General features: G+C 37.3%; 1 protein-coding gene across 1 annotated transcript in view; it reads right to left on the bottom strand.

The window, feature by feature from the left end:
- Nucleotides 1-12,953, bottom strand: part of PTPRZ1 (protein tyrosine phosphatase, receptor type Z1) — an 82,707-nt gene that overhangs the window by 53,578 nt on the left and 16,176 nt on the right. The window contains exons 3-8 of the mRNA XM_027897004.1: nt 10,314-10,493; nt 7,479-7,630; nt 6,508-6,603; nt 6,183-6,249; nt 2,418-2,575; nt 1,728-1,878 (exon numbers count right to left, since the gene is read on the bottom strand). Coding sequence (XP_027752805.1) covers nt 1,728-1,878; nt 2,418-2,575; nt 6,183-6,249; nt 6,508-6,603; nt 7,479-7,630; nt 10,314-10,493 — 804 coding nt within the window. The remainder of the gene's footprint in view (nt 1-1,727; nt 1,879-2,417; nt 2,576-6,182; nt 6,250-6,507; nt 6,604-7,478; nt 7,631-10,313; nt 10,494-12,953) is intronic.

Genomic DNA, 12,953 nt, shown 5'->3' with positions numbered 1-12,953 from the left:
AATGTTTGGATAGAATCTGAGAATTCATGTCGACTGGGGAATGTGATAGGGTAAAGGCATGAGTCCTGACCCTGTACTAATTCCAGGAAGATTAATAAGAGTCAGGTTTCTGCCCTTACACCAGGGGCCTTACCAGAAGGGTGGAGTGGATGGGGAGTCATGTAATGGGCTCAGCAGCCACCACGATGGTTCTCAGGTTTATAGGAATAAATAATGATTTATATTATAAATAGATTTGCATGACAGCTGAGGTTGTTGTAGGTAAAGCATTACAATTTCAAAACACTTTTTAGTTGAATCCTCAAGTATGTCTGTAAGGATTAGCTATTCTAATCTTCTTAAATACATATATACATACATATCATCCAGGGAAACTACATATATTACTAGGCAGGCCTGGAGAACAAAGCATCTCCCATGTACACATTAAGACAGTGCTAGTACTCCAAGAACATTAAGGATGTCACTGTGAAAACAATTCTGACAATATTTTGCTGAAATTAGTTTATAATGTAATAGAAATATTCTTTTAGCTCTTCCAATGACACTTAGTTCTACTTAAGAAATGTCATGTATTAACAACAGCAATAAATCAAACATTTAATCCTACTTCCTAATTAGGATTATAGGTTTCACAATGCGAAATAATTTTTCAATTGTCTACCTCACTAAGACTCACTCCTGTAATTTTTCTTGCATCCTCTAAAGGGATTAACAAGATTTTTTTTTCTTCTGTTAACTACTATGCAATTTTAAACATGAAATGCATAAGCCTACTTACTCTTGGAGACCTTGGCATTCAGGTTACAGCTGGACATTTGAGTTCAATGATTCCTAGGGGGTTTTATTTACCTTCTCTTAAAATGGAGGTGAAAATATAAATGCTTCTCTAATGGTCTACATTAAACAAATTCTATAGTTGCATTTGTTGTATATATATATACACATGTGCACATAAATACAAACAAGTATATTTATGAAAACACACTTCTTTTAAATCTGTAGAACACCTATACCATGTGCTTTGGTGATCTGTTTATGTCTAATTAAGCACAGTTCAGTGCAATTGAGGTTAAGTATCTACAGGTATTCCCACTCAAGTAGCAACATAATGCCCTCAATTTAGAGGTTTACTCTATATTCTTCTGTGCTTTTAAGCATAGAAATCATTTACTTCCATATTTAGTACTAGATCTTATTTCCCATTTCATAATGTACTATTTTGGTCATATAACCTTCATAAACTTCCCTGAAGTTTTGGGTAAAACAGGGAACAGAATCTGGCTTCTAGGATTCTCTTTATCTATCAGTTTCTAAGCAGACTACATGAAATTAGTTTGGTGACCTCACTTCAGTCTCTGTTGTAAAAACATTCACACTACATGACAAGGAACCAAATGGATTTGTAAAACAAAATTCTCTTGCAGTCCCTGAAAAGGCAGCATTGTTTGGGTCTGAAACACATTAAAAGGGCAGTGCAAGAAAGCTTGAACTGACGTGATCTTCACTGAATGCTTGGTCAAGACAAGCATTTAATTTTCCACTCCATTTAATCTGACATGTTTTTTGATTGCTAGTTTTTTTCTCTGAAGTGATAGATTTATGAGTAATAATACAGTGTGCTATGTTCTGCACAGTTTAAAATGAGTATCTTCATACTTGGATGAATCTTTTACTGAAAACTGTCTTTTAACTTGTGAAGAGAAGAATGATTGTTTAGTAAGTACCTGCTTCGTGAATTTCTTCTTGTCCAGTGTAAGAGGAAAACACTTGCCCAAAGAACTTATATTGCTGCTCTCTAAAGTTGTTTTGCAGGTAGTCCATCAGCATAACATAGCCAGACTGCTGCATTGTAAGGACTTCACAGAATACAGCCAACTAGAAGAGGTGAGGAAAAAAAGAAGTCAGAAGTCATAATAAATTGACCAGATTCTGCCAGCAGGCAAAAACTCTGGGTAGATGCTGCTGGTTAAAGTCTCACAGTTGAACTATCCAGCATGGCACTGAACTTTTGTTCTTCTGTACCATCGGTATATCTAATAGTTTAACTCCACCAGTATTTCTCAACCACTCTGCTATTGGAGCTGTGCTCTGCCCAGTACCACCATTTGGCTGGGGGAGCATGGGTACTCCTCTTTATCTGAGCTCTAAGTCCAGACAGCCCAGAGTATGTTCTTACCCCATTTTAAGACAAGAAATGGCTCAGATTCTAGTCCTAAACTTAAAAAAAAAAAAAAAAAAGGAGAAGATACACTCCAGTAATATATATGGTTTCTAATTTAATGGCTGCATGAAAAACTTCTAACTAGATAGAAGAAGAGCTATGTTTTTGGGCTGGCAGTGAATGCCATACAGGGCAAATATTTTTCTTTGGTATTATGTATAATGTTTTGTTTTTACAACATTACACAAATTACCTGGTTTTCAGAAATACTTATGGTATCTTTGAACACAATCCATTCAACTGTTTCAGAGCATGGAGGAGCTGATAAAGACCCATTATAAGTGTAATATTTGTCTGTTGCATTCGGCAAAAGATTCAGCAAAATAAATGGTTCTAAGGCAGCCTGTTTTCCTGAAAAAAAAATAGTCAGACAGTTAAAATGCTACAGAAGCAATGAATAAATAGAAATCACACTCTCCAAAAGAGTTATCATTATAGGAATGTGATAATTTTGAGGTTATTAAAAATTTAATCTCCAGAGAATCTAACATACAAATAAATTGCAGAGCCTTTTCTATTTAGTTTGAATAAGTATTCTGTAAAACCAACTCCGTTTATTTGGGAAGGTGTAATGAGTTACTCCAGTAATAAATTATCCGTACATTGGTTCACAAGAATTTGTTCATCTCTAAGCTTACTCATAAATGTCCAAGATGCCAAATCTTTGTCCCACTCTTGAACTTCAAAAACAAAAAACCAACATGTTAAATCTTTGTTCTAGGTCTCATGACACGGCTTCAAATACTCCATGAAATTAATCAAGTTGTTGAGTTTCTTGCAGGATCCAAGCTGCTGCAAAAAATCACTGAATGGGGAGCTGTCACCATATTAGACCTGAGAGTTAATATTACTCGTGATAGTGGAAGCAGAATTTCTGTGGATCAGGTTTTTTTAAAATGGCGATAATACAGCAAAACATCGTAACACAAATCAGTGAAGGATGCAAAGACGTCCTCCGGGAGAGTGTGCCCACTCTATTTACTATCCTGTGAAAATAATATCACATCTTTCAGGTCAGCAGTTTACCTCGAACATTGTCAGCTGTTAGTAAGCATGAGGAATTGCTGGAAGTCCATCCACAGAAGGCTAAGTTTCTGCTGGTATGGTGGTAGGGTCCAGCAACAGAAACTGGCATAAATGGTACCAACTTCAACAAGGTAGATTTTTTCAGTCTGTGACAATTATCTGCCTTATTGTCTGGTGCATCCAAATTAATGCTGTTTTTCACAGTTTGGAATAGCATAGATCCTTATATACCTTATTTTAGTTGAAAGTTACAGATTTTGAATTTCTCCCTATTTGGTAAATATTTACTTCTAAAAATCTAATGAATTTTCAGACCTTGCATTAACTTGTGGTTTTAGAGATACGTTACTGGAGCCCTGTACAGATTTTTTAACTGTCTTTGTCTTCATAATTCTTTTCAAATTTGGTGACATCACATGAACAGTTTATTACAAGTGATTGGAGTTTTTCTTCTGTAGAGCGACTGCTCTACTGAGTTAAGATTTAAGAGCTGGCTCCTCCCCATCTCTTTTCCATGTGTCGTGAAAAGGGAACATTTGGCAGTGCCAAGCAAAGCCCATCCTTTTGTTTCTCCTGTCGAAACATTAATCAGCCTTCAGACAGAAGCTATCATTGCTATCTGGTATGTGTCTAGTTAACATATTCCTCCCTCAGTAAAAATGAATACCAGTCCATTTTATGTAGATGCTTGGGGACATGAAACTTCTCATTCATAGGAAGAATGAGATACATACATTTTGCTTACATTTTGCAGCTTTGGATTTTAGAATATCCTTTAATGGCAACCTAGATTTTAAAATAAAATTTTAAAATTTTATTGACAGCCTAGATTGTAAAATAAAACACATACAAAGAATAAGAAAAAAGAGTGTTTGTCCAGAAGAAACAGGAGTGCTCCTCTGCAGAGCTCGAGAACTCAGCAACTGGGATTCAATTAAGCACAATACAGATATGACTGACAAGGACAATTCATGTACATCACAGACAAAGACAGATTGTGTGCTATTCACCTTTCTTCAGAAGAAACAACTTGATTATTCATGACCTGAATTGTCTGAGCTCATTTGCATTTTTTTCAAGAAAATTATATTCTACTCATCGTTGAAGTGCCATGTAGTGACTTTATCTTGAATCTTGTTAGTGATAGCTTTACAGCTCCTTCCAAGGCTGTAAGACAACATCTGCCTTGATGTATTACTCGTTCTCCTTTTTGTTTCATAGAAGATGGCACACAAAAGTAATGAATCTTAACTGCTTTACATTTTGACCTCCTCTGTCTTTATAATTTATGAAAGTTGCTCCCTTTTATATTTGTTGAATAGTGTTTATTTTCCAGAGAAAAGAAAATCTTGATTTTAGAGTCATACTTCTGAAAGCTTTTAAAATAGCTTTGTACACTTTCAACCTATTGATCTAAAGGAGCTTTACAAAATCTAGCATCATTACATAAAGGAAATCTGAGACACAGTTTACTTAAGGTTATGGACATGATTCAAGAAAATATTCCTGTTCAAGACCGTGCTCATTCATGTTTATTCTTCTGCAAAGCCACTGTGAAACTGAGTTAGAAACAGAGCCCAGATCTCTTCATGTACTACACTGAATTCCAATGTGTTCCAATAACCAACCATGTCAGAGCATTTCTTAAACACAAAATTGTTAACGATTGCTTTTAATAATGCTACCACAAATACAATGTAATTGTATTAGTTCAGATTTACACAGGAGCAACTGAAAAAAAGGATTCCTCTCCACTGAGTCTACTGAATACTGATATTCATATAGTCTCACTCTTGTAAGGCTCACTGTGGGTAGATGGAACAGCATTATCTGGCTTTCAACCAGATATAAAAATGCTGAAATGTATGATTAAGAAGACTCACATAATAAATCCAGTTTTAGCCTAGTTTTAGCATTTTAGCAGTCGCAAATTTCTCGTGATAGTTAGATTTATTAATTTTCACTTACTTCTGTTGTTACAAATACTCAGTCTTGGGGTAAATAAATCACAGAAAATCATATCTCAAGTTGGAAGAGAGACCCATGAGGATCATCAAGCCCAACTCCTTTCTTCTCACAGGAGTATCTGAAACCAAATGATATGACTAAGAGCATCATCCAGATGCTTGGTGCCATAACCATTTAGTTCTCTGGGGAGCCTGTTCCAGTGACAGATCACCATCTCAGTGATAGACCTTTTCTGATGCCCAATCTGAACTTCCCCTGATGCAGCTTTACTTCATATCCTCAGGTCCTATCACTGGTCACCACAGAGATCAGCAAATCATCCTCTGCTGCCCCTCTTAAAGAAGTTGTAGACTGTGATGAGGCACCCCTTCTCCAAGCTGAACAAAATAAGTCACCTCAGACACCCCTTGTGAGTCTTGTCTTCGAGACCTTTCTCAGTCTTGGTTGCCCTTCTCTGGACGCTCTCTAATAGCTTGATGTCCTTCTTACACTGCAGCACCCAGAACTGCATGCAGGACCCAGGGTGAGGCCGTACCAGTGCAGAGCAGAGCGGGACAATCACCTCCCTCGACTGGAAGGTGATGCTTTGCCTGATGCTCCCCAGGACATGGTTGGCCCTCCTGGCTGCCAGGGCACTGCTGACACATAATCAACTTGCCATCAAACCAAACCCCTAGCTCTCTTTCCAAAGGGATGCTCTCCAGAAAATCATTCCACAGTTTGTACAAATAATCAGGATTACCCAGTCTCAGGTGCAGAATCTGGCTCTTGCTCATGTTAAATTTCACACGGTTAGTGATCGTGAGCTCTCCAGTCTATCCAGATAACTTTTGTAATTTCTAATAAAATAGACACGGCTGAGCAATACAATACTGTGATCCTCAATGTTTTAAAGGTTTCATTAATCACACTGAAATGGAATTTTGTCTAATCAGTAATCAATAAAACATAGAGGCGAACTTACCAAAACGACTAACACTATCTACTCCATTAATGATTGCATTGTAATCTGGATTATCTTCTAGTCCAATCTGTTAAAAAGAAATTGCATATTTTAACAGTGCAGGCTTCGTGAAAAAAATCTGAAAATTACAGTTTACCACTAAAATTATAGAAGACTTAAAACCAAGCAAATGTGTTTTGTCCATTTGCTTTTCCGCAAGACTAAATTAGAAAAATACATGCAAATTTTTAACTCAGTGATCACACACTGGAACCAGTTAAATTCAGCTTGAACATCTGGTGTGTTTTAAGGCTTGTTAAATGACACAAAGATATACTTTGTTTACCTCAAACAAAATTGATAAAGCTCTTAATTTTCCATTTCCTTTAACTGCCTCTTCAAAATCTGTAAACTGGTCTGCATCATAGCAGTAGATTTGCATCTGCAAGTAAAAATATATTCAAAATGTTATATATATATATATAATAAAAAATTTAAAAATGCAGTTATTTATACTACCATTTTGAGAAAAAAAAGGATCCAAACAAAAATTGAAACATAAATATATGGATTTTTTTATCTATCCTACATGCATTACCTGAAGATAAAGAATAGAATTCATCAGCAACTGGCTATCTAAAAGCAACCTCTCAGTTGCCTGCCCCAACTAAATCTTTTTAACTGGAAAATGACCATGATGTCATTTTGAGGGTAGAAAGTTTGGCCCGCAGAGTGCCTTTGCGTATCTCAGTGAGAGCTGCTCCATCCCCATGCTGCTGCAAACTATCCTGCTGAACCAGCCAGGGGTGTGCTGGCCTGGCTGCCTGTGAATGCAGCTGCACCCAGGACCTGCTCTCACATGACTCTTGGCACATCACTACCAGCTCCTTCCTGCCCAGTGACATTGGCTGTGCTTTGTCTCTGTGAGGTCCAGCAGCTCCCAAGGGCTCTCAGCAGTCCTAGCTTTGAGAAGTCCATTTACACTACAAACAATGAACTGATGTGGAATACGATGAGTCAAACTTGTAGAAGCTTAATTGTTAGTGGGAGCATGAACTTTGTCAGATTAACAGAACTGACATCTCATGTCATCTTAAAAGACGTGTGAAAACAATGTTGAGACATTCCCAACATGCCATGGACTAACATTTTACACTGCCCTTCTAAAATGCATAATTTAGATGTTATTGATTTGGATTTAAGCGGATGATTATATTTGCAAATAGATCAAGAGATAAACAAAAGTATTTAGTAAAGAATACTAATTTTTCAGATTGTCAAATCATCAAAATAATCAAAATCAATTCTATACTTTACCTCAAGCGGAAATTTTCGTCCTTCTAAACTATGTTCTGACCCATCTGATGATGCGTTGCATTTTCCCCAGTGGAACGTGATCTTGCTTGCTTTGAATATGGTGTCTAACCCACCTCCACTTACATAATAATCACTTGTCAGATTAATTTCCACTGAACAAATTGAGAGGGAGATAAAATAAAGAGTGTCAATATAAACACCAGTCAAGGCATCTATAACTCTCATATTTCAGTATTAGGTGCTATAACGTAATATGACATACATATTTCTCTGTATTTCATAAGTAATTTGATAGGAAATTGGTTATTTAAACTAAGTAAGAAATGTTGTAATTCACTGTTATCATGGAGAAAATGTTTCATTTAATGATGAAATTCATAAAACAATCATTTAATGAAGTGCACTTGATCTCCTGTTAACTGAAACTAGACATAGAACTACATTAAAAAGCTCAGACAACTGGCTTTAACCACCATGCTGGCTGTCTAAGGAAGCAAATTCCTGAACACATAGCTCCCTGAAAGCACCTGTTTTTTTAACAAAAGGGAAAATACACACCTGCACCCCATTTTTAACCATAATTCTGTACACAAATCATGAGGCAACATGAGAAAAGAAAATTTTAGCCAGTTCTTAGGATGAATGTCCTGGCTGTGAGACCCCTCAGCTGCTGAGCTATCTCCCACATGAAAATGGGATAACAGGTCTTCAACTGGACACAGTTGTACACAAACTGTAGATGCAACTAAGCATTTGTCTTCTGGAGAGAATGAGCAGGGTGGAACACACTGAACTGTACATTTTGCTTTCCCATCTCCAGCTATTGAGAATTGCTTGACCACTTGCTTAAAAGATGACTAACAGAGTTCAGTTTCATTACATTCCTTTCCTCAAAACCTCGAAGACAATTTTAATGAGCTTAGCAGTTCCTTGTATAATATTTGAATTTCTGTAGATGAGGAAGAGCTCAGTTTACTTTCAAGGACTTAAGAAGTTTTCTCAGGGGTATCTTGAAAATACAAATGCACTATTTATCTCAGCTAGTAGGGCAAGAGGGAAGTAAGTGATTTGTGAGTAGTATGTAGGAAAAACATGACAGGGCCAAGAATAGAAATTAGGAACAACACTAAACTAAACTAAACTAAACAGGATGGTCTAGGGGTCTCCATGGAACTGGCAGAAGGCAAAGAACATCGTTAAGAGATTCCTTGCTCTACACTTATGCCCCAAACCAGAAACAGTACTTCAAACAAGCAGCTTTTAGTAACTGCTACCCTGGATTTATAAGTGGTTGCAAAAATATTTGTCTGACAATTTAAATACCAACATAAGCTTCTTTTATGGCTGGGAGAAATAGGAACTTGTCATGGTTTTGTTTGTTCTTAGAAACTAAGCAGGAATTTTCCCTTCCCCCTGCCCACAGTGTGAAAGAGATGTTGAACAGGTAGGTTAGCTGTGGCTTGGGTCATTAACTAACACAAAAGAAGTGGTTGGTAAAACCACATTCCAAGTTGATGGCCCTCAAGATCTTGTCTGAGTGGAAGGGTTTGTGTTTTTTTTTTTTTTTTTTAACTTTTTTTTCCTCTCCTCTCCTGGGAAACAGGGGGAGGAGTTTGGTTGCTGCCAAAGCTGGAACAAGGTCGAAGTAGCAGGAGCTTGCAGGTGGCTTGGATTTTTATCAGCAAGGAACTGTTCAGGAGGCCTCTCCTGGTAGCAGTTCTTGTGTACATCAAAGGAGAAGGGAAGCTATACCACATGATTCAGCCAGCAGGAGAGTGAGTTCCTGTTGGGAAGGACCTTTTTCTTTCTTTCCCTCCTCTCTCCCCTTTCCTGGTGGGGGGGAAGGGAAGACCTCAATTTTTTTTGGCTTCTCCAGCATACAGAGGGGCCCCGCTCCACGTGGTGATGACCAGTGATCCAACAGCGACCTCTGCTGACTGTGGTTAGAATTGCACCAAAGGGCACAAACTGAACTGTTTACCTTTTTTTGTTTGTTTATTTGTTTTGAAGGGGTTTATTTTTGGTTATAGGATTATTGTTTGGTTGTTTTACTTGTGTCCTTTTGTTGTTTCTGCCAATACACATATATCTTTTAATAAAGGGCTTTTATTCTTCCTTTTTCCACATTTTTTCTTAATTGGAACCTCTTAATTTCGGATTTGCAGTTGCTTAGAGGGAGGAGTTTGGGTCTTCCTCATAACTCATCCTCAGCAAAACACTTGTGTCTCATTTAAACTGAGATATAACTTGAAATAAAAAAAAACAGAAAAAAATCACTTTTTTCTAAAATACTATTCTAAGATTGGTAAGAAAAATCATACCATAAAAGCACCTAATTCTCTTCTTTGACTGTTAGAAGGAGTCTGTAAGAGTAATTCAGATGCAAATTTCTACCTTGTATGTGTCTATGTGTGAGATGAATCCCATCCTGAGTGTTTCAAAACCTCAACTCATCCATGAAGTGCTTTTAGATGCATAGATAATTTATTCATACTTTTGAAAAATTACTTTTTGCATATTAATATTCTAAATATGTAGTATTTCATAGCAAATGCCAAATTACTGTTTAGCTTCTATGAAGGGGATGATAGTTTTGATGTGATTGCTTTGGCTATATCTGTCAATGCACATCATTTTTATTTGTGTGATTTTTCTGTTATGTTTAGTATTGTCATCACTGCTCTTATTTACTCATTTATTTAATAGATAAATTCAGAATGCATCAGCTAAGGAAAAGTGAAATGAAAATGATCCATTACAAGTCTTTGGTTGGTTGTCATGCTATATTACTTTTCTGACCTCATTTAGCTCCAAACATGAAATCTGACTTTTTACCTGTTTTGCCAGTGTTGCGAATGAAAGTATCTTCCAAAGTTTCCTTTTCCCATCCGTGGAATTTAAGTTTCTTCAGATTCACATTTACTTGGGTAAGATCTTCATCTATATTGATTGGCGATTGTTTGGGACCATTGCAGGCTGAATATTTCTTGCCCCAGTTCTTTTGGTTCAAAGTTCCTAGAAATCAAAATATTTTGAGCAAATACATTTAAAACTCAAAGTGGCATCCACATATTTTTTAGTGTGGTAAAGTTATAGCACAGTCTGAAATCTGAGATCAGAGTACCTGCCCTTCTTTTAGATTTTGTCTGTAGCAATATTTATCACACCTACCATTGCATCCTACATTCAGCAGTTAAATCACACTTTGACCACGTTTCATATACACAATCCTATGAATCTCTAAGGAAAATATAAACCAACATCAAAACCCTCGCACACAATATACATAAATTAAAAAAAAAATTCAGGTGAAAGAAATCGGCATTAAAACAAACTTGGGAACTGCTGCAAAACTATCCTTTCCAAATAACTTCTAATCACACCAATGTTCATTCTGCCCAATGAATTCAGCTCTTCAGCAAGATGTTTAAAAAATTTCCTTACACATAGGAGAAAACGTAAAGTGATTTTACCCTGAAAAAGAAATTGGATTAGCGATGTTGCGTCTGGAGAGTCTGGGAGGGCTGTGTGCTCTTACTCCAACCACCCTTCTCCCTTCGCAGCTGCTAGGCAGAGCAGCTGGGTCCTTGTGATGGTTCGGACTTGGCTCCCTGCCAAATGCCCAACCCCCCAGTAGCAGCCCCTCTCTTCCCCCCTTTCTACTTCCCCCAGGGCAAAGGAAAAAAACTATGCAAATTGAAAAACTCAAAAATCAAGCTAGTTATATATAAAAATATTACAGTTAAGATGCTATGTACACAGCAAAAGGGAATCCAAACACCCCTCGAAGGGATAGGGAAAGGGGAAAAAGGGACAAAAGGAAATAAAAAGGGACACCGAATAGATATGCGCAATCAAACCTGAGAACTAGTAAAATAACTAGTAAAACAAATCTCACCACGTCCCTTAGGAAAAAACCAGGATTGACACACACACGGCCAGCACTCCCCAAGCCTCCACGTGGCAGGTCAGTGGATGCTGCAGGCCTCAGCCTTAGATAAGCAAGGCCAACACAGGGATCCACTGTTCCTGAACTTCGCTGGAGGAGAAGAAAGAGTGAAGGCCTCTCCTCCCTTCTTATTTATACCTCGATTTATGTAAAAATCGTATGGAATACTGGGAACACTGCCCCTTCCTTGGTTACAAACTGGTAACCAGGGAAGGCCTAGATTAAAACCACCACAGTCCTGCACTGCAGCAAGACCCCTTCTCCAGGGAACAGGGGCTGCACAGCATTTCACTGGGACCAGTTCAAACACAGACAACACAGACACACAAGGCACCATGTCCTTCACCAAAGACTTGATTATTTTTCATAAAAAATGCACACGTACTCCACTAATCAGTATGATGCGTTAGCAGCTGCTCTGACAATATTTTGTTTATATAACACACAAATATAAATAAGACAGTATTTTGTGTACGTTTATGTGTTTGTAAATATATAGATATTTTTCCTGACAGGGAATTCTGATAACACTTCAACTAATTAAAACCAAGAGTTTAAATGTGGCTAATTAAAGCCAAGAGTTAACTGCACTGACCTAAGAAAATGTAATTGCTTAAGTTAGCTTCCCACTTGCTAGTAGTTAATATTGTAGAGCTAATATTAGTGCATCCAGTGCATATATTTGAATTCTATTACATATGTTGAAACAAAACAACACTCATTTATAAGCCACTGTGCCAAATCTAAGTCTGTCAGCGAGGATTTGCTGTATTGAATCCCAAGCAAGGACAGCCCTCATATTGCACTCAGAAAACTCAGAGAAGGGAGAAGACAGCAGCTAGTACTGTCACCATGACAATAGGCAGTAATACAACATGCTCATCTGGATAGCCACCTATCCAGAAACAAACCTGAGCTAAATTATTCAACAAGTACAATTCAAACTAGTTACCAGGATCACCTTCTCGCATCAGAATTACCGCAGGTCAGATGGTAGACAAATGCATTTACTTCTTGCAAACAGCATCAGAAGAAACTGGTAGGCACAACAGCCAAGGAATCCAAAGTGAGTTCAAGTCACAGGGTTACAAATGTGAATATCCTGCAGGTAGGCATTAGTGCCCTGTACCAATCAAGCAATTGGGAATGGCACACGGAGTAAGCTTTCAGCTCTTCCTCAAGTCACACTTGTCCTGGACATTACCTGTTGGTTATAATTTATCATGTGGGAAAATAATGCAGTATTCTGATTTCTAATGTACTTTGATAAGAAAAGAGTGGTTAATATTTAACCTCTCTCAAAAGCTTCCTTTAAGAAATTCTGAGCTCAAGTCAACCAATACTTGAAGGTGAATCTACTCAGGTCTTCTATATTGAATTTTCTAAAAAATATTGAAGGCTTTTAAAACCAAGAAAACTAATTTTCTTTAAATATAAATTAAAATAGTTAACTTTTAAACAGAAAAGCTTCCAAAGAGGGTCAGAAAGGACAGAAATAACAATTCTTAGCTTGCACCGTGCATCCT

This window comes from Empidonax traillii, unplaced genomic scaffold, assembly GCF_003031625.1.
Source record: "Empidonax traillii isolate 1590-97213 ecotype Southwest subspecies unplaced genomic scaffold, ASM303162v1 scaffold524:size468641, whole genome shotgun sequence".
Lineage (NCBI taxonomy): Eukaryota > Metazoa > Chordata > Aves > Passeriformes > Tyrannidae > Empidonax > Empidonax traillii.
Note: the sequence above shows the minus strand (reverse complement) of the source record. Positions and strands in the feature narration are given on the sequence as shown.